Here is a 22,873-nt window from a genome sequence, read left to right on the forward strand (position 1 = left end):
AAAGCAAGATCATATATTCAGGACACACTCAAGGCTAAAGGTACAACTAGCACCAAGTCGACTCCTGATGGTAGAGACTTTCCATCCTTGCCCAAATCAATCCCCTCACACAAGATAGCCATAAATCTTCATCAATGATGTTCAGAGATGCCTCCCAAGCATCCGTGTCAATCATGACTCTTTAGGGTACTAAGATCCATAAAATACAACTCTCTCAGTCAGTGGCCACTGTGTCAAATCTCAAGTTTTCAAGGCCAGAGAATGTACCACGTACTCCTCACATAACCCACAAAATATAAGATTAACGTAACCCTAAATTTATCTAAGGTATAAGATATAAGTTCAAGAGGACCCATAGTTATCAATATCAATGGCTAAAATTGACCCTATCACATCCACATGACTGGTGGATCAAAGTGCTCATTAGTTTTCGAGGGCACTAACTACAACAATTTACACCATGACCTTAATGGAATAAAGGAATATAATTAATTTGAGGAGATTATGAGAATAACTATAACAAGAAAGATTCAAAGCTCACATAAAAATAAAAATAAAATTTTTTTTTTTTTTTAAAAAAAAAAAAAAAAGAAAGAAAGAAAGAAAGAAAGCTTACATCACAAGAAAGCTCTTTTTTTTTCTTTTTTTTTAACAAGCATACACCCCCACACACTCAGGCCATAGTGGGATTTCACCACCTACGAACACTCGAACCCTTGACCAGGTGTTGAAACTCCACAAAGTGTACCACCGGAGCAATAGTAAGGATCCAAAAAAAAAAAAAAAAAACCATCACTTAAAGCATAAACAACATGCTTAACTTTATCCAATTGATAGGGTGGTAAACTAGATGATGCAAGATTATGGGCCTAAAATGTTAAACCTAGGCATGGAACCTAATGCATCATTGTAATCCTTCCTCTAAGTCAAGAGTACAACATATGAGCAATTCTTACAATATGAGGCTTGTTGAATACCAATAACTGGAGTCCAAATAATTCAACAACTTGTGGCAAAATAAACCATTTGATCTCACGTTATTAACACTATCCACCCTAGCATGTTCGACTCCTACAAAATAACAAACTCCTTTGGGCCAAACACTGTCTTTTACAACCTTATCAATCCTTAATACACATCGCATACGTCATGCTCTTTTATTCTAAGAACCAATGCACATCATCACTCACGACCACTTGATGAAATACATTACCAGTTTTGCCCTCAATCCCCTAAAAACTCAGATTTCTCTCTCCATTCACCAGACAAATTCTCACAAAGATTCTTAAAGATTCTTTTATGCCAATAGACAGAGACAAGCATCCTGTTGCCCTCTTGACAATCAATTCACAGCTTTTTAATATATTTTTTTAAAATCAAAATACAATGACATGATTTAATGCAACATCAAAGCCTTCTAACCAAAACACTCCATGATGTGGTCTTTAATGACCCAACAAGCACACAGACCATCTTGACAATCAATTCACAGCTCTTTATTTTATTTTTTTAAAATCAAAATACAATGACATGATTGAATGCAGTCATCAAAGTCATCTAACCAAAACTCTGCAATATGTGTTCTTTAACAATCCAACAAGCACACAACACGTCAAGATCAATCGTCGTGTCATGAAAGTGTGGCCCAAAATAATGCAGCAGAAAACACAAATATCAGCCAGCTCCAGAACTTCTATGGTCCCTGTGTAAGGGCCCACTTTTGGCCTCTCCTGCGCATGAGCTGGCGAAACTGATGGATCGATGGCGTGGATGTGAGACGGACATCAACAGTCCCTGCAGCCAACAGGAATTTAGCGACCAGGCCAAGAGGCTGGTCCAATGCGATTTCCCGGCTGGCTCACCTTATCGAATCTAGATGCTCACGCCGCAGGCAAAGCCCATCCTAGCCCAGTTATTTAGCTCATCGGCTCAGATTGAACAGATCAGACCTGGCCCATCCCAGCCCATTTAGCCTACTAGCACCCCAACGAATGTTGTAGGAAACGTTTAGCAAATGACAGCTAGGCCCACCTGATCAGTGGGGTGGGCCTTTTCCATTTTCACCCAAATAGGGACACCTGATCACTGGGGTCCTCAAAATGATTCCACAAACAGCTTTCACAAAGATCTACGATATTTTCACTCCAAATGCTACAAAATCACAACCTTTACACATTAGGAATGAACACGTACGCCGACCCTTTATAAAATACAGGATGCGAAGAATGCTAAACCCATCTTCCAGTGCTGAAGGACAAAATGCATCCCAAATGAGATCCAGGCCGTTCAAAAAGTGGTCCCCACGATGTGCATTGCAATTAAAATTTGGAACATTCAGTTAACATCCCGGATGGCGCCCGCAAATGGGCCATGCCGGCATGTGTTCTGTTTATGTTTGGCACTTGACGATGGGTGTTTGGGATTAGCATTCTTCTTCTGCCTATAAAACATTTTTTTGGAATTTGGCATTGTTTGACATACATCAGTCCTGCGAAGAACTGTCGCCATCTTTGAGGAAGCATTTGCTCGGTTATTTCGAAGCACTCCCTCGCAGCACAGATCTCCTAGAGGACACTAGACTCATTCTTCCCGGCCCATTTCCTCCAAAAACGTCTTCCCCGGATTCCTCCCCTTTAAGATTGAAATTCATCATCCTGTAACATTTTTCACGCCGGGCCCCAGATTCTGACAGGCCCATTGTGGAACACTCGTCAAGGAGCATGCTTGGAACCTGCCGCGAGCTCTGGTAGTCCCTCTCATCAACTAAAGGTTTCACGTATGGGCAGGGAGGATCTTCAGCGTGGTCTATATTCTGCATGGTCTCTTGCTCCGAACTGTATGGCAATTCATAGGCTGGCGGGCCATGTGGCTGCACTCTCATCTGCACTGAACGCAGGAGTGCAGCTCGCCTCAGGTCGGCCGAGTGGCATATGTCGCTGGGCGATGATGGGAAACGGCCTTCTGAGTCTGAACCGCGTTGGCGAGGCTGAGAACAAGCCGTTGAAGTTGGAGTGCAGCCGAATGAAGGGTATGAATGGGTAGGCGGCGGTGAAGAGTACCCGGCAAGCAGTCTCTGATGCCTGTGAGGTGAAACCGGACCGATGAAAGTACTGAGGCTGTCAGGTTGGGCCATGGAAGTGTTTAGCGGGTTGTCACAGTATCGAGAATCATCTGAATCTTCTGACATTGGTGAGTACTGTGATGAGATCTCGTCCCTTCAATCCAAAAAGTACAAAAGAAAGGAAAAGGAAGAAAAAAAAAAAGACAATTGGTGAGTAGTGTGATGAGATCTCATCCCTTCAATCAGATAAGTACAAAATAAAAAATAAAAAAGTTGATGTGACCGCCTTGGCCCAACTGGGTATGAACTTCCTAACCAAAGTATCTCACATCTTTGGGCAAAATACCTCCACATCGGTTGTTAACAAGCCAATCAGATCGACTCATTTGGTCCTGAGTTTAGTGGCGAGTCACCCCCTATTTAAATTCTGAGTAGAGGTGTTGAACCGGCTTGGGTCAGACTGAGTCTGAGTTAAGACTCAGACGAGTCATCGTCCGAGTCTTAAAACCTTCAGGTGTTTCCTTGCATGCAAATGCAATTGGGAACTTCAAAACACACTAATCATGGTGACATCGTCCGCCTCAACCTTCCCAATCAACACAGTGGCATGTGCAGTACCCAGAAGTATGGTTTCATTTTTAGGAATTTTCTTTTATGATAACTCCCCATTAGTGACATTTAGCTCCATGTGCCTATTTAATTCTTCTTAAGCAGCATCATTAATTGGTGGGCATTTTTGTCATTGTAGTAACTTGATTAATAAGGTAGCTTAATGAAAACTTAATTTAGAAAGTACCAGATGTAAATATCATATTAGTGAGGTATTATTTTGTAAAATTCAGTAAAATTCCCTATAAACTAGGTATTATGAAATCTTTTTAGTACAACTAGAATTAAATGAATCATAGGATATGAGTGTAATTATACTATAATTACATGTGTGTGGCTTTATTAACAATTTTTACTACAAAATTCCACAAGGATTGGGGTTTTACCAAATAGTGCCTCCAAGAACCACTATTCCCAATTAGTTCTTTTTAAGAGGAAAAATTACATTATTACCTGCCTTTGCTTTTTCTTTATAACAAAGTAGAGAATCAAAAGTTGTAGGGCCCACATGATATATGTCTCACATCCAACTCATCTAGCAAATGCACACTAATATATATGGAAAATCCAATCATAAGATGGGTCAATCCGAAAAGAATAACGTACACCATTCAAAATATCTCAATACAAGTTTAGCCCATTTAATGGTTTGATTGACCAAATATTATCTCCTTGGTGTGGTGCATACGGTTTGATGGGTACACATACTACGTTGGGCCCCACAAATTTCTAGTTTCATTCTTTATTAAAGAAAACAAATAAATGGAGTTATTCTTATAATTTCATTTCTCAAAAAGCACCTCCCTATCATTTTCAATTATCAATATTTGGTTAAAAATAGATTCCTTATGCATTTTGCAGTAAAAATCCCTAAGATATACTCCATGCTCCGGAAGCACAGTAAGTTATAGCATTCTTAGTTGCATTGGTTTTCTTAGTTTAATTGATTGATCTATACCGTCTATCAAGTCTAGAACATATTCCATTGACTACCATGCAAAAATCACATTGATCAAATGATCCGGTCCATCATTTATCTGCCCTTATTTCCAATAACCATCTCCTTTCCCAGCCATGAATAGGATAGTTATGATTGCCTGACAAATTAAAAGTGGTTCTTTAAAATCATAAAACTCCACAATGAGCCCTAATTACAAATAGATGGATCACACTTTTGATTGGACCCATTTCGTTTAAACAATCACAACCATCCATATTAGAGGCCATTCATTAAATAGTTGTTATTAGTCAGGTTGGTATAATATTTGCATGGTAATCCACAAAATGTGTATTGAAAATAATGAACGGTTTAGATCATTGGATTGAACTAAGTGTCAACGTAACACACTCAGGGCCCATAACGGCCGTTACGGTAGCAAAATCGGGGCATCGCCCGTTACGCCCCCGTATCGCGTAACAGACCCCACCGTTAACGTTACGTATCGGCCGTTACGGCCGATACATAACCGACATGGGACATCTTGGTTCCAGACCTTCCCTAGACAACACTAAAACAAATGAAATTTCATAACCATATTTAGAAAAATCATGTCATTTTGTTGCAGAAAACCATCTTCAAATCTAGATTTTGATGCATCTAGATTTCAAGATTTTAGTCAGTCCCCTTTTCATGCCAAAACCCTCACATAGCTCTGCACTCAGCACATTGCAGAAACAAACTCAAGGAGCAATCCCACGAGGAAGAGTGAAGAAAGGCATATGGCTCTTCAAGTAGGGGTGAGAAAATGCGTTGGCCTTCATCAAAATGCTTCAACGGCAATGCTCCAAAATTCTATTTTGTTCGTCTTTTTCCCTCCCTTTTAATCATTTATCCCCTCCTCTACCACTCGAATGGGTTTTGCATTCAGAGTTAGGAGCATAGTTTAAAAACACGAAAACTCAATCCAACTTGAAACCCAATTGAGTTGACTCAAAAAGTATCATGGGTTTTTTTTTTCCTTGTTGAGTTTTTTTTTTTAGTATTATTTAATATCAGTGTTTTAAAAAGCTACGCTATGTAGCATGTAGCTTACGCTACGTAGCGTAGCTCAACCTTAGCGTTACGTAGCTCATGAAAATAGCTTAAGTTGCATGTAGCCTATGCTACATGTTAATTTATATTAGCTACGCACTACATAGCTTACACTACAAGTTAATTTTCATTAAAACAAAAAATCAATTTACATTTTCAATGGCATGTTACATTTTTCTATTTTTCAATAAAAATTAGTTAATCTTTTCAGTGATTTTAGTAAAATCAATAAACGTAACAGAATTAAACCTGTTTAGTTGCTCTTTCTTCATCTTTATAGTTAATCTCTGCCCTATTTTCTCAGGAATCTCTGCCCCCTCAGCAGATTCTCCTTTTTGTATATCTCCTTTCCTTTAATATATTTTTCGCTAACTTTCAAAAAAAAAAAAATCTCTGCCCTATTTTTCCTATTATATATTGTGTTTGGCTGTACTAGATATCATGAAATTTCATTATTAGTCAGTCTAATTTGGTGCAAAATATCATAATTTTTTATGCAACAAGCTCAACTTTAATTAAAAATTCAGAAGTAGCATGTGGCTTACACTAAACACTGTAGCTTATGCCTTATGCTTCAGAGAAGTAAACGATGTGCTACACACCATTCACTATTTAAAACACTGTTTAATATTTAAGAAAATGTAAATAATAATATATAAATTATTGTGAAATTGCGCCTAATTGGGTTGAGTTTTATCGAGTTATTTTCAAATTTTGCTGAGTTTCTTCGAGTCGAATAGAGTTTCTCTCCTTTTCGAATTTTGCTGAGTTTCAAGTTGAATAGAGTTTCTCTCGAGTTCTAACCGAATTGCGACTAGATTGAGTTTTTCAAGTCTTGCTGAAACCTGGTTGGTTCAAGTCTAGTTTTTCTTCAAGCTTTTTAACTACGATTAGGAGAACAAAAGAACAAGCAACTGGTGATACCTTTGGCCATTTGCTTGAACAAAGATTGGGAGAAACAGCCCCGCCTCTAGCATCTTGAGGCTCTCCCATTAGATTCTCCAACCATTCTAGATATCAGGACATCCCAAGGTCACAGGCCTTCATTTTCATTTAATCATCTTCATCTTTTTTTAAAGAGTCAGTTAATCATCATCATCATCTAATTCCTTATCCCAACTAATTGGGGGTGACTGCGCAAATCCTTTTCCAACATTCCTCTCTATCAAGGGCCATAGCTTCAGTTAGACCATAGGTTATCAAGTCTTCTCTAGTTAATATAAGTGTAATTTTCCTATTTTCTACTTGCTTAGATAACAGTGCCTAGCCATTACATTGACAATGGACTTAAACATGAGAAAGAGGGGGGCCAAAACAAAAATAAAGTTAAGAGTTAAGGGGAGAGTTCTCTCCACCATTATGGAAATATTTACTAACAATTTTACGGCTCCAAATATCAATTCCTTTCTCTTGATTAGTTTTCTTTAAAAAAAAAAAAAAAAAAAGAGACCACACCACCACGCACATGGTGGAAGGTAAAATATCCAAGCTGGCCACCAAGTGGGCCCAACCTTGATGATCTTGGAAAAAATCAGGCTGGTCCACTCATCAGGTGGGCCACAACGTTAGAAATAGGAGGTCAACTTAGAAAACCCTAGCCTACAATTGTTTCATAAAATGTAAACCACCTTATTTGTCAATAGACCTGATTATTGGTTCAGGGCATTTATATAGTGTGGGATCTTGTACTTACATGCTATGCGGGCACGTATCCTGTGTCAGATTTGCTCAATGTCCCTCAATCGAGTGGTCCTTTTCTTATATCGAAATCATTTTCCCTAATTACAATATATCCCTTAATTACAGTATCCCCTAATTACAGCACAACAGCATCTATATCCCCTAATTACAGCATAATATCTCATAATTGTAGCAGCATCTATATCCCCTAATTACAGCATAATATCTCCTAATTACAGCAGCATCTATATCCCCTAATTACAGCATAATATCTCCTAATTACAGCAGCATCTATATCCCCTAATTACAGATCTGTTTCCTAAATAACTATACAACAATATATGGTAGGTTTGACTGATTTGATCCTACTAACATCCCCCCCCCAAAAAAAAAAAATTAATGCTGGTCGATCAAGAAGCATCAATTTGCCAACAAGAAACTGATGACGTAGTCATGTCATAGCTTTGGTGAAGACGTCCGCTATCTGAAGGTCGCTTGAGACGTGTGGAAGAGAGATAACCCGAGTATCAACAACTTCCCGAATAGAATGGCAGTCCACCTTGATATGTTTGATACGCTCGTGAACGACAGGATTGGTAGCGATCTAAATAGCACTCATATTATCAGCATGAAGAGGAGTGGGAGTAGACTAAGGAAAACCTATTTCAGCAAGCCACGGAGCCACATAATCTCCAAGCAGGCTGCCGACATGGCACGGTACTCGAACTCGGTTGAAGATTTGGAAACACGATCCTGTTTCTTACTCTTTCAAGAGATAAGTGAATCACCAAGAAACATACACCACCCGGTGACAGACCGGCGAGTATCAGGACATCCTGCCCAGTCAGCATCACTAAAAGCCACAAGGCGAAGAGGAGTACCAGTAGAGAAGAACAAGTCACGGTGAGAGGAACCCCAGAGATATCGAATGATTCGGCGGACTGCGACAAGAGAAGGTGGCGAGGAGACTACATAAATTGACTGACTTGCTGGACAGCAACGGAGATATCAGGCCGTGTAATAGTGAGATAATTGAGACTACCATCTAACTGTCGAAACACCATGGGATCAGAAAGGAGATCCCCCTCCTCACGTCGATACTTGAAATTCACTTCCAAAGGGGTATCCACTAAAGAGGAGTCCTGCAAGCCAGACAAAGAAATCAAGTCCTCCGTGTATTTATGCTGATGCAAGAAAACCCCGGAGGAATCGGACTGAACTTCCAAACCGAGGAAATACCGGAGAAGACCAAGATCCTTCATATGGAATGAATCATGAAAATCCTGCTTGAATTGATCAATAAGGGCAGAATCAGTCCCAATGATAACAATGTCGTCGACATAAACCAGAAGAAGAGCGATACCAACAGAAGTCATACGAAGAAACAACGAAGAATCATACTGGCTATGGATGAAAAAAATCAAAGCAAAGTAGCCCGGAACTTACCAAACCAAGCCCGGGAAGACTGTTTCAAACCATACAGAGAGCGCTTCAGCTTACACACGTTCGATGTCAACGACGAGTAGAGGCCAGGAGGGGGTGTCATGTAAACATCTTCCTATAAATCACCGTGAAGAAATGCGTTATTCACATCCATCTGGCAAAGGAACCATCCCTGAGAGGTTGCAATGGTAATAATAGTACGCACAATGGTCATTTTAGCGACAGGAGCAAAGGTCTCCTCATAGTCAATCCCATACTCCTGGCGGTTACCAAGAGCAACCAAACGAGCCTTATAACGGTCTACAGACCCATCAAGCCGAAGTTTCACAGAAAAAACTTACTTTCACCCAATTAGCTTGACATGAGAAGGACAAGGGACCATGTCCCAAGTTTGATTTTCTTGAAGAGCTTGAAGTTCTTCCTGCATAGCCTTTCTCCAACACTCATGTTTATCAGCTTGTGAGTAAGAATTGGGAATCGACACAGTTGATAAGGTAGCCGTGAAGGAGGTATGAGGGAAACCATACCTATTCGATTGATGAGAAGTACGGCCAGATCGTCGAGGAGGATGCAAAACAGGATCAAGTGACAGATCAAGCTCAAGAAGGGGTAGAGATGGTCGACGGCGTTTATACACAAAACCGGGCTTGAACCGTTCAAAAGGGCACATCAAATTATCAAAGTGAGAAAGAACAGAAACTGTAGGAGATGATGTAATAGAACTAGGAAAGAAATATTGATGCTCAAAGAAAACGACATTACAAGATATATGAAATTTATTGGAAGAAGCATCATAGCACACAAATCCTTTTTGAGATAAGTTATATCCCATAAAGACACATTTCACAGATTGAACAGAGAGTTTGTGACGTTGATGCGGAGGTATATGCACAAAACAGACACAACCAAAAGTGTACAAGTCAAGAAAGTTAGGGTGTTGTTTATGCAGACAATATTATGGAGAGTTGAAATTTAGCACTTTAAAAGGCAACCTATTAATCAAATATACTGTTGTAGCTAAAGTTTCAACCCAAAATTTAGGAGGAACAGAAGATGCAAATAACAGGGTCCTAGCAACATCTAACAAATGTCGATTTTTGCGCTCAGCCACGCCATTCTGTTAAGGCGTATAAGGACACGAGCGGTGAGAAACAATTCCTTTGTGATGAAGAAACTCAAGAAATTCATGAGACATATTCTCCACCAGAATCAGATCGTAAAGTCTTAATGCTAGTGGTAAATTGATTCTCAACATATGCTAGAAATTATTTGAAAGCAGCAAAGACTTCAGACTTATAGCGCAGAAAATATACCCAAGTATGCCGAGTATGGTCATCTATGAATGTCACAAAATATTTATAATGAGCATGAAAAATGACAGGAGTAATGCCCCATACATCACTATGAACAAGGTCAAAGCAATTCTTTGCCCTACTCCCTGAAGAAGGGAAGGGAAGAATCTTACTTTTTCCGATTTTACACGTAAAACAATCAAAAGACAAAGCATGAGGCAAAGAAGAATCTTTTTTCCCAACGAACCAGAATTCAGCAAATGAGATTAAAAAAAACATTGTTTGGATGACTTAAACGTTTGTGCCATACTTCACAATTATAACAGACAGTAGTACAAGCTAAAGAAATGATACTAGGAATGGAAAAGTATAATGGAAACAGTCTCCCAACTTTAGGCCCCTTCGCTATTGTCCTCTCCAACACCAGATCTTACACATGATAACCATCACGAGAAAACTGAACATTATAATTATCATCCACTAATTGTCCAACCGAGATAAGACTCGTAGAAAGTCCAAGTGATACAAAAATATTAGTAAGTGATGGTGCGATATCACCAACCCCGGTAATCGGTAAACGATGGCCATTAGCAACTTGAATATTAAAAGAACCAGTGTACTTACGAACATTGCTAAGCATATTAGGAGAACTAGTCATGTGATTAGATGCAGCAGAGTCAACAAGCCAAGATTGAGAGGGTATAGTATGTATAGTACCCTTACCTTGCAGCCCTAAAGTGGAAAATACCGATATAATCATTTGCTGCACCATTTCTGGTGAAAGGGAAGGTGTAGCAGCAGTGGAAGATGATGCTGGAGCAAGACTTTGAGTGTTGGTTACCCCATCTGAAGTGTGGCCAGTAGCAATAGCATGATAAGCATTCACGGGTCGGTTTTGAGGACATGTTGGGCATTCTTTGATGATGTGCCCCTTCTGTTTATAGTAGCTACAGAACTTTTTAGCACAATGGGCAGCAATATGCCCATAATCTTTGCAACTGTAGCACTGAACTATACGCATGTCTCGAACCCTCCATTTGCCTTGAACAGCGTATGCGACAACATTCTCTTGCGGAAGTGAAAATTGAGTAAGAAGATGTTCCTCTCGAAGAAGTGCTCCAAAACACACGTCAAGAGATGGTGAAGGATCCCTGTGCATCAGGTTGAAGCGAATAGACTCGAATTTTGGCCTTAGTTTCGTTAAAAACTGGTCTCTTTTGCTAACTTCATAGACTGCTTGAACAGCAAAGAGGGACTCGGCCGACACGTCGGCATACACAATGTCAGAAAACTCAGCCCAAAGATTCTAAAAACCAAAGGAATATTCCTGAACAGAGAGTGTACCTTGGGAATAGGCAGCAAGATCAGTTTCCAACTGAAATTGCCGGGTGGAATGATCGTGATGATAGACCTTTTTCAAGTACTCCCACATCGATTTAGCCGTCTTGTGCGGCCTTAAATTGAGTATAAGCAGTGGATCAATAGACCCAAGAATCCAAGTCATCACGAGAGCATCTTTCACCTTCCATTGAACCAATGTTATAGGATCGGTAGGTGCTGGATCACTCCCATCAACATAACCCCACAACTCCTTTCCCATGACAAAAAGTCGAAACTGAAACTCCCAGGCAGCATAATTCTTCCCTGTAAACCGAGTTTGAAAGACTTCTGAGTTGGAGTTGTTAGCCATAACTAGAATCTCTCGAAATGTACCAAAAAAACTGCAAACCAGAACCCACACCCAAAAAACCAGAGCCTAGAACCACAAAAATTGGACCAAAGACAAGGTTGCAGATGTCAAAAGAAATATCAATCTACACAGCAGATTTACAGCTTTACAGATTTACAGATTTACAGCTTTACAGATTTACAGATTTACAGATTTACAGCAGATTTACAGCTAATAGCAGATTTACAGCTAATATCTACAGCTTTGACTGATATGACAGTTATACAGATTTATTCCTTCCTTAATTAGGATATATTAGTTGTACAGTATATTTAGATAGATGTATATATGGTAGGGGCTGAAGATCAGCTTGTATTTCTTCCCTAAATAGCTTGTAATCTACTTATATAATGGGCAATTGTCAATGAAGAAAGGCAGACTTTTTCAAAAGGACTCTAAACTGTCATGGTATCAGAGCTATAGCTCTAAATTTCCATTTGTCTCGTGCTCTCAAGTTTCTTAGTCTCGGTTATTCTTGTTCTAGTTCTGTTGACCTCATGTCTTCCGATAAGTCTGATGTTTCTTTGATTCGTTTCAATGGCAAGAACTACTCTGCTTGGGCGTTTCATTTCAGGATTTTCGTCAAAGGTAAGGAGCTGTGGGGACATGTTGATGGCAGTAACCTAGCTCCTGACAAAGACAAAGACAAAGACCGACACGCCAAGTGGGAAGTCAAGGACGCACAAGTTATGGCATGGATTTTGGGATCCGTTGAACCCAACATCATCTTGAACCTTCGATCTTCTCAGACTGCAACTCAGATGTGGACATACCTGAAGAAGGTCTACAGTCAACAAAACACTGCTCGTCGTTTCCAGCTTGAACATGAATTGGCCACTCTCCAACAGGATAGTCTATCTCTGATTTTTACTCTAAATTCACTAATCTTTGGGCTGAATACACTGATATAGTTTATGCTGACTTACCATCCGAAGGTCTTAGTTCTGTTCAATCTGTCCATGAAACTACTCAGAGGGATCAATTTCTAATGAAACTAAGGTCTGAATTTGAAGGCACCAGATCCAATCTTATGAACCGAGAATCTGTCCCCTCCTTGGATACATGCCTAAATGATCTTCTTCGCGAGGAACAGCGCCTTCTCACTCAAACCACCATGGAACAACGACGATCTACATCTGTTCCTGTAGCCTATGCAGCACAAGGCAGGCCACGAAGCAGGGATATGAGCACTGTTCAGTGCTTCTGTTGCAAGGGATTTGGTCATTATGCTGCAAACTGTCCCCGAAAATTCTGCAACTATTGCAAAAAGGATGGCCATATCATCAAGGAATGCCCAACTCGACCCCCCAAGAAATCGGAGACAGCATATACTGTCTCAATTGGCTCTTCTAGTGCGGGTAGTTTGGTGAATACAACACAAAGTGCTCCTGCTTCTGCTCCCGTTTCAGTCCAACCCGTGACCCCTGACATGATTCAACAAATGATCATTTCTGCATTTTCAGCTTTAGGACTCTCAGGTAAACCCTTCACTACATCATCTCCTTGGTACTTTGATTCCGGGGCTTCCCATCATATGACAAACAATGCTGCTTCTCTTACCAATGTAAACAAATATTTTGGAAATCTCAAAATTCATACTGCTGATGGCAATCATTTACCTATCACGGCCACTGGTGATGTTTCCTCCTCTCTCACTGATGTCTTCGTATCTCCCGGTCTTACCACCAATCTTGTGTCTGTCGGTCAGTTAGTTGATAATGATTGTAAAGTAGAGTTTTCTAAATCTGGTTGTGTTATGCAGGATCAACAGTCAGGGCGGATGATCGCGAGGGGGCCTAAAGTGGGACGTCTTTTTCCTCTTCAATTTCCTTTGTCTTCTTTTTCTTTGCCTTTTGTCGCTTGTAATTCTGCTCATGTTGATTACCGAGCGTGGCATAAACGTCTCGGACATCCAAACTCTAATGTACTTCATGCTTTATTGAAATCTGGTTTTCTTGGGAATAATGAAACACCATCTCTTAGTGTTGTTCAGTTTGATTGCAATTCTTGCAGACTTGGCAAAAGTAAAACTCTACCCTTTCCTTTTCACACACCGCATGTTGTCAAACCTTTCGATCTGATACATAGTGATGTATGGGGTATGGCACCAGTCACTTCGCATGCTAATTACAAATACTTTGTCACTTTTATTGACGACTATAGTCGTTTCACATGGATTTATTTCCTTCATTCCAAAGACGAAGTAATAAATCTGTATAACTGTCATATCAGTCAAAGCTATAGATATTAGCTGTAAATCTGCTATTAGCTGTAAATCTGCTGTAGATATTAGCTGTAAATCTGCTGTAAATCTGTAAAGCTGTGATGTTTGCAAACTGAAACGTTCTTTGTATGGTTTGAAGCAGGCACCAAGAGTATGGTTTGAGAAGTTTCGATCCACTTTGCTTAGTTTTTCTTTCACTCAAAGTCAGTATGACTCCTCTCTTTTTCTACAAAGGACATCCACAGGTATCGTCGTCCTCCTTGTTTATGTGGACGATATCGTCATCACTGGCTCTGACTTGGAGGCAATCTCTGCGGTTCAGACTTTGTTGAATTCTACATTTCACATGAAAGATCTTGGCCAGCTCACCTATTTCTTGGGTTTAGAGGTGCATCATCAGCCGCACGGTCTCCTCTTGCATCAGCACAAGTATAGTCAAGATCTGGTTCAGCTAGCCGGTCTCACCAACACTACTTCGGTTGACACCCCCATGGAACTTAATGTGAAATATCGACGTGACGAAGGGGAGCTTCTTGAGGATCCTACTACCTATCGGAAGTTGGTTGGTAGTCTTATCTATCTAACCATTACCCGACCAGACATCTCTTATGCTGTTCATACCGTCAGCAAATTCATGCAAGCACCGAGGCATCTCCATCTATCTGCAGTCGCCGCATAATTCGCTACATTCTTGGGACACCTACTCGTGGCTTATTCTTCCCTTCCGGTTCTTCACTTCAGCTACAAGCCTATAGTGACGCTGACTGGGCTGGCTGCCCAGACACCAGGAAATCTACTACCGGCTGGTGTATGTTTCTTGGTGATGCCCTTATCTCTTGGAAATGCAAGAAGCAGGACCACGTCTCCAAATCATCTACTGAAGCCGAGTACCGAGCCATGTCTGCAGCATGCTCCGAGATCATTTGGCTGCGTGGTCTCCTCACAGAGCTCAATTTCATTCCCGTACATCCTACTCCACTCCATGCTGACAACACTAGTGCCATCCAAATTGCCGCAAACCCAGTCTATCACGAACGCACCAAGCACATCGAGGTTGACTGTCACTCAATCAAGGAAGCCTATGATCATCAAGTCATCACTCTTCCACATATCTCCACAACTTTGCAAATCGCTGATATCTTCACAAAATCCATGCCACGTCAGCGCCATCATTTTCTCGTTAGCAAATTGATGCTTGTCGATTTACCAGCATCAATTTGAGGGGGGATGTCAAAGGAAATATCAATCTACACAGCAGATTTAGAGCTTTACAGATTTACAGCTTTACAGATTTACAGCTAATATCTACAGCAGATTTACAGCTAATAGCAGATTTACAGCTAATATCTACAGCTTTGACTGATATGACAGTTATACAGATTTATTCCTTCCTTAATTAGGATATATTAGCTGTACAGTATATTTAGATAGATGTATATATGGTAGGGGCTGAAGATCAACTTGTATTTCTTCCCTAAATAGCTTGTAATCTACCTATATAATGGGCAATTGTCAATGAAGAAAGGCAGACTTTTTCAAAAGGACTCTAAACTGTCAGCAGAGAGTGGCTTTGATACCATGTCAGATTTGCTCAATGACCCTCAATCGAGTGGTCCTTTTCTTATATAAAAATCATTTTCCCTAATTACAATATATCCCTTAATTACAGTATCCACTAATTACAGCACAACAACATCTATATCCCCTAATTACAGCATAATATCTCATAATTACAGCAGCATCTATATCCCCTAATGACAGCATAATATCTCCTATTTACAGATCTGTTTCCTAAATAACTATACAGCAATATATGGTAGGTTTGACAGATTTGATCCTACTAACATCCTAGCGTGTACATGAGCTGCCCTGTACACGTGCATGAGCATAGCAAAGCTCATAAAAAATCTCTCCTTCTACATCATCTTCGATCAGCTAGTTTTGCTTAGAAGTTAATGAATCCAAGTAAATCTTCCTGATAGACGGTGAATGAAAATGAAAGAGAATTCGAACTAATGGGCTCCCTAAGGACCCGTTTGGAAACAACGTCTGCAAAAGCAAGTGCATATTGACTTTGTCAGTTAATTTCCCGTAAATCAATTTTCGACAACTGGCCTAGTTATCACCTATTTCTACGAATGGGGATCATATATATGGGGTTTGCGAAAATGCATCTAAACACACAACACGAAAAGAGGTTTGGCTCAAAACAACATTTAGGGGTCAAACACCCCTTTTGACGATGCATCCAAACAGGCCGAAAATGCTCCATTTTTATCATGAAGGAATGATCACCTAAACCCATCACATGTGCCTTTCAAATGCAACCCAACCCAACATGTCGAGTTTTTCTAATCAGGCAAGCAACACATGTAAGTTGGATTAGAATTGGTCTAATCTAAAACCATGCATTGTTTTCATCTGGTATGGCCAACCTGATGAGTGTACCAAACCGAATTTCATGACAAGCGATCTTCATGGCGGGGCCCACCTTATGCTACAATCGGATGTCCCACATATGTCATACATTAACATCTGGGATGGATTGCATGTGAAATTCACATGCAATGGGTTGTCGGTGATCTTTTCTCATTTCTATAAGCAACATTACAAAGATAAAGGGCAAAAAAAAAAAAAACCAACGATGATTCATCTGAAACTCATCACTGTTGCTTTAACTAAAACAATTCCCTAATCTTATCAATATCATATTAAAATCCAAAATCAATAAAAAAAAAATGGAATTTTAAAATTTTTAAAAAAAAAATGTAAGGTGGAAAAATCAAACCTGGGGTAATAATTCATGCCTTCTGATCTTGCTGGGGACTCCATCAGATTTTCAGACATTGAATCGCCAACCGTCAATCCATTCAAACTCGACGCCATTATCTACAATTGAAAAAAACCCAAAAAATCTCATCAGCCCAAAATAAAGAAGAAGAAGAAGAAGAAGAACTATAAAATTCCAAAGCACCAACAGCTCATACAAGTGGAAGCAATTATTAGGCGATCAAAGCAGTTGAACTGATGGGCCATAATGTGGATGGGGATGACCTGGAAAATCCCAAAATGTGAAAGAACCTAACCCTTCAATCAATGGCCTATAATAGCAACAGTCCAGATAAAAATTTAAAAAAAAAAAAAAAAAAGCTAGACATTTGATGGCTAGGATCTTTCAATCTGGAAGAGCTAAGGGGAGTCCACCATCCATGATTGGGCCAATAAATTCAAAGGCCTGGATCAGCTAACCCCAGGCCCAACTTGTAATATTCGGCACACATGAAACTATTTTCCCATCCTGACGCAACAGAACTTAGGGGTCATTTGGATGTCTATAGATGGGGCAAGTTGTAAATGATTTACACTCTGCGTTTGAATAACCTTTTTTGCCAATAAATGATTTACAGCATTTACCCCCATTTCATTTGGGCTCATTTGGGAGCTTGTAATTGGAGGTAAATAGGAAATGGAATTGGAGGTGAATGAATTGGGAGTAAATGGCTTACATAGTTGTGTTTGGATGGGAGTAAATGAAATGCATTTGAAATCCAAATATTCTGTTTGGATGAGAGTAAATGGGAGGAATTGGAATACATTTGAATTTTTCAATATAATCGCAAGAATATATGCAACATCCCGAATCAACTTTAATATCCTAACTTAGTGTACATATGCAATATTTAATAGAATGATTGTAATAAGCCCATTGAAATACATACTTTAGCAAAAAATGAGGAAATTTTGAGCCTCAGGTAAGCCACAAATGTAAGAATCACAAACAAGCAACTTACCAACTTTTTTAACCGTCCATTTATATGGCCATCCTTTGGATGGTTTGGATCATTCTTTTGGTGTGATTTTAGTGATGTAGTCAATCATTGGATTATTTCGAAGTACCATTAGCATGATACATGTGTGAGGGACATGTGCATAGTGGCACCTTTGTTTACACGTGTGACTCTCCAAAAGAGCTCAAAAGGCCAGTTCACCCCATTTACTTCCAAATCCTCTCTCATCGAGAGGATTTCATTTACATGCACATTTACTCACATTTCATTCCATTTACATGCATTTACTCCCATCCAAACACACCTCAAATGCCGTTTACCTTCATTTACTCTCAATTACACCTATTTACCTCCATTTACTCCCATCCAAATGGCCCCTATAAGAGCTGTTTGGATGGGAGTAAATGGGGGAATTGGGAGTAAATGAAGGAAAATGTAATTTGAGGTGTGTTTGGATGTGAGTAATGCATGGAAATGAAATGAAATGTGAGTAAATGGGCCTGTAAATGAAATCCTCTTCGTGAAGGAGAATTTGGAAGTAAATGGGGTGAAATGCCTTTTTGAGATCCCTTGGAGAGTGCACGAGTAAACAAAGGTGTCGCTACGCACATGTCCGCCATACACATGGCACACTGATGATACCCCGAAACAATCCAATTATTGGCCACATTACTAAATTCACACCAATAGAATAACCCAATCCGTCCAAAGGTTGGCCATCTAAATGGACGGTTAAAAAATGTTGGCAAGTTGCTTGTTTGTGATCCTTATGCTTGTAGCCCACCCGAACTCGAAATTTCCTCATTTTTTGGCTAAAGTATATATTTCAATGAGCATATTACAATCATTCTTTTAAATATCACATATGTACAATAATTTGGGATATTAAAGCTGATTGTGGATATCGCATATGTTCCTGTGAATATATTGAAATTTTCCAATGCATTCCAATTCCTCCCATTTGCTCCCATCCAAACAGAATATTTAGATTTCAAATGCATTTCATTTACTACCATGCAAACACAAATGAGGAAGCCATTTACTCTCAATTCATTTACCTCCCATTCCATTTCCAGCTTACCTCCATTTACAAGCTCCCAAATGATTTACAGGTGTAAACCATTTACAGCCTGTCCTGTTAGGCTGTAGATGATTTACAGGTAAATGATTGTCTGTGTTTGGATAGCCCGTAAATTGTCTAGGTCCTGTAAATGGAGAGCCAATCTTTCAAAATATAGATGTTAGGCTGTAAATGGAGAGCATGTAAATGAAATCCCACCTTTTTACCTGTAAACCTGTAAATCATTTACCACTTAAAACATTTATAGGCATCCAAACGACCCCAATTAATTTCTACCTATTTGTAAAACAAACAAATAAATTAATTAAATTCATCGCCAAAAAGGGAAAAAATCAAAATCCCTCGAAAACCACAACCCAATTCAAAAAACAAAAAACAAAAATCCCATAAAAATACATCTTTAAATAAATTTATTAAATAAATAAATTAAAAAAAAAAAAAACCCAACAACCCCAAATCCCCATTTTTCGAAGAAACCGCATCAAAATCCATCACTTCAACCGAAGAAAATAGAAACCCAAGAATCAAACAACCCCAAAAGTATTTTAAAATTTTTTTAAAAAAAAAAAGCCCAAAAAATTCACAGAGAGATGAAAATGAGAGAAAAATACCTCGCTCAGATACCGTTTGTGGGAGTGAAGATTGTCGAGATAGATTTCATCTTCCGGATCTCTACTTCGTTTTCCTGATGGAGATGAACTCGCTTCAGATCCCATTTCTTACTCCTCTTCAAACAAAACAAAAAAGAAAAAGAAAAAAAAAAAGAAAAAAACGTTTTTGTAAGGGGAGTTAGAGAGAGAGAGAGAGAGAGGAGAAACGCCTTTCTATCTTCTTTAAAAGGCTAGTGATATTTATACCCTCTCGTTTTGGTACAAACGTCATTTTTCCTACTTTTGGTATTAGGATAGTGAGAAATGCTCCAGTGCACTGTGAGCATTATTACTTATGGTACTCCTAGTTGTATCTGTTCACATGGACACTTCAATCGATCAATCTGAACTGTCTATTATGTTCATAACCCTCTTCGTGGACTAAAAATTGCATTTTAATGATCGGATGATCCAATCCGTACTTGATTTTGGCCTTATTTTCATATCCATACCTTTTCCAATCCACGATTGAGATTGCCTATTAAAATTGGTTCTTTGGGATCATGAGAAATCCATGATGGGTCCTGACAAGTAGATGGATCAAATTGTTTATTGGAACTATTTTTGTTAAAAAAATTGACCATCCATATTAAAGGCCACTGATCAAACGGTTAAGATTTGTTATATTCGAGTTATGTTTGCATGTTGGTATATGATTTTATGTGCATTGGACCTGATGAACGGTATGGATTAATGGATTGGTTAGTATAATTCACCCAGTGAAACTACAAGTACTACAACTTACAGTGCTCTAAGAGCACTGGAGCATTTCTCCAATGAGAGAGAGGGACGAAGATTGCCTGGTGACCCCAACACTCAGTATTGCCACGTGGGTCAGGACTCCGTGGGGCCACCTTAATGTATTAATTTCATCCAAGCCGTCCATTCGTTTTTTCAGATCATTTTAAAGCAGGAGCCCAAAATTGAAGCATATCTAGAGTTCAAGTAGACTAAACCGTAGTAAACAGTGGGGATAAGACGCCCAACGTTAAAACTTTCCTAAGGCCCGCCATGTTATTTATTCTCAATCCGATCTGTTCGTGAGATCACACGGACCTGAATGAAGCTCGATCCACTTCCGTGGCTCCCAAGAAGTTTCCAATAGTAGGCGTTCAACCCCTGCCGAATGATGTATTTGTTACGTACGCTAGAATTTGGATATGCTTCATTTTTCATCTCATGCCATAAAATGAGCCTTGGAAAACGGATGAACGGCGTGGATGTGACAAATACATCATAGTTGCTCCACAGAAGTCGCGCCACCTGTCCCTGTCACCATGCGGATATCCTGCGAAAGCCATTCGCAGGAAGTTCCTGCACTGGGAACTCAGATGGGGCCCACCGTGATGTTTGTATGGAATCCACCCTGTCCATCCGTTTTTTGAGCTCATTTTAGACTGTGAGACCAAAATTGAGAAGGATCCACAACTCAAGTGGGCCGTACTAAAGGAAAAGGTAGTTAGGGAAATTCTTACCGTTGAAACCTCCCCGGATTCTACAGTGATGTATACACGCCATCCATACCATTAATAGCGTCATTCCTACTGGGATGAACTCAAAAAAACAAATATTAGAATGATTCAAAACTTGTGTGGCCCACGAATATTTTAACTGTCGAAATTCAATTCTCACACTTTCGACCTACTTTAGAATTGGGTACGGTTCATTTTTGGTCTCATGTCCTAAAATGAACTCGCAAAACGGATGAATGGAGAGGATTTCTCAAAATCATCACAGTGGGCCCCACCTGAGTTCTCAGCACAGGAAATTCCTGCGAAAGGCTTTCGCAGGAAATCCGGGTCCGAAATCCGCGTCCCCTGGCCGGAAGCGGATTGGCTGGCGTACCACACATCAGCTAGTGTAGGCGCGAAGACGAGCGACGCGAAAGCGGATTGGCTGGTGTACCACACATCAGCTATATAAGTGCTGTAGGTGCGTGTCATGCGAAGACGAGGACTGACGCTCCTCGAGCTCCGAGTTGTACGAACGGCTCAAAAGATATAAAGTAACATGGCCCACAGTGATGTACTTATTAGATCTACACCGTTTATATATTCTTAGAGATCAGTTTAGAGCATTATCAAAAAAAAAAAAAAAAAAAAATGAATCATATCCAAAGACTATTAGAGCCACACCACAGGTGGCGGAGGAGATGATGATTTTCACAGTCAAACAATTCATAGTGCCCACTATAATATTTATTTTCCATTAAATATGTTCATAAGGTAACAAATACCTTAATAAAGAGGAAAAACAAATTTCATATTAATCTGAAACTTCCGCAACCCAAAAAAAGATTTCAATGGTAGACATTTAATCCCCTCTTCCTTTTTGCAGTGTGGTCCAGTTGATAGTTAGATCTGTCTTATTTTATGTCTCAGGCCTTCAAACGAGCTCGCCAAATGGATAAACGGTTTGGATATAACACATACCTCATTATAAGACTACACCAGCTAATCCGCTTCCCGCTTAGGCTCCTCAAGCTCCGGGTTGTACAAACGGTTCAAAGGAGATCAATGTTACGTGGCCCCTACAATGATGTATTTATTATATCTACACCTTTGATCCATTTTTAGATATCATTTTAGAATACTATCCAAAAAATGAATCATATCCAAAGATAAAATGGACCACATTACAAATAGCAGTGGAGACGATAATTTTCACCATTAAAAATATCATAAGACCCACCATAACATTTAGTTTCCATCGAATCTGTTCATAAGGTCACAAAAACCTGAATGAAGAGGAAAAACAAATTTCATATTGATCCAAAACTTATGTGAACCCTATAAGGGTTTCAATGGTACACTTCAATCCTCCACTTCTTTTTTTCAGAATGGTCTCCTCGGTCTTTGGATCTCTCTTATTTTTTATCTCATGCCTGACGATGAACTTATAAAATGGATGAACATATTCGATATAACACATTTCTCATGATGGGTGCATGGAACTTGCTGATGTTAACACACGAGCTATATAGCTGGTGTGTGGTACACCAACCAATCCGCTTCGCCAAGGCACACCCCTGTCAACCTGTAGGGGTGTACACAAACCAAGCTAGCTCGATTAGCTTGCTTGACTCAACTCGAAAAAGCTCTATTCGTCTCGGTTCGAAGCTGAGCTCGAGCCGAGTCAAATTGATTTTTGAGCTCGAAAATGAGTTCGAGTCAAGTTCGAGTATGCCCTAGCTTAACTCGACTCGGATCGAATCTAGCTCGAATCGAATTGGGATTGAAGTGGTTCGGTGACTCGGTTAGTTTGTCATTGATGTTGCTCACCAA

At 39.6% G+C, this 22,873-nt stretch overlaps 1 protein-coding gene across 1 annotated transcript; it reads right to left on the reverse strand.

The window, feature by feature from the left end:
- Positions 1 to 2,086: 2,086 nt before the first annotated feature.
- LOC131230717 (uncharacterized) lies at positions 2,087 to 19,760 on the reverse strand. Its single transcript, XM_058226653.1, has 3 exons — positions 19,551 to 19,760; positions 16,859 to 16,959; positions 2,087 to 3,215 (listed from the first exon to the last, which is right to left on the reverse strand). The coding sequence occupies exons 1-3, from the start codon at positions 19,653 to 19,655 to the stop codon at positions 2,531 to 2,533; spliced, it is 891 nt and encodes a 296-aa protein (XP_058082636.1). The 5' UTR covers positions 19,656 to 19,760; the 3' UTR covers positions 2,087 to 2,530.
- Between the last annotated feature and the right edge of the window lie 3,113 nt (positions 19,761 to 22,873).

This window comes from Magnolia sinica, chromosome 17 (genome assembly GCF_029962835.1).
Source record: "Magnolia sinica isolate HGM2019 chromosome 17, MsV1, whole genome shotgun sequence".
Taxonomy (NCBI): domain Eukaryota; kingdom Viridiplantae; phylum Streptophyta; class Magnoliopsida; order Magnoliales; family Magnoliaceae; genus Magnolia; species Magnolia sinica.

Excerpts from the sequence above, each read along its gene's own strand:
- LOC131230717 (XM_058226653.1), bottom strand. The coding sequence starts at position 19,655 with ATGGGATCTGAAGCGAGTTCATCTCCATCAGGAAAACGAAGTAGAGAT. Across the intron at positions 16,960-19,550 it reads ACAAACGGTATCTGAGCGAG|ATAATGGCGTCGAGTTTGAA; the intron begins GTATTTTTCTCT and ends TTTCAATTGTAG. Across the intron at positions 3,216-16,858 it reads GGCATGAATTATTACCCCAG|GGACGAGATCTCATCACAGT; the intron begins GTTTGATTTTTC and ends TTTGGATTGAAG.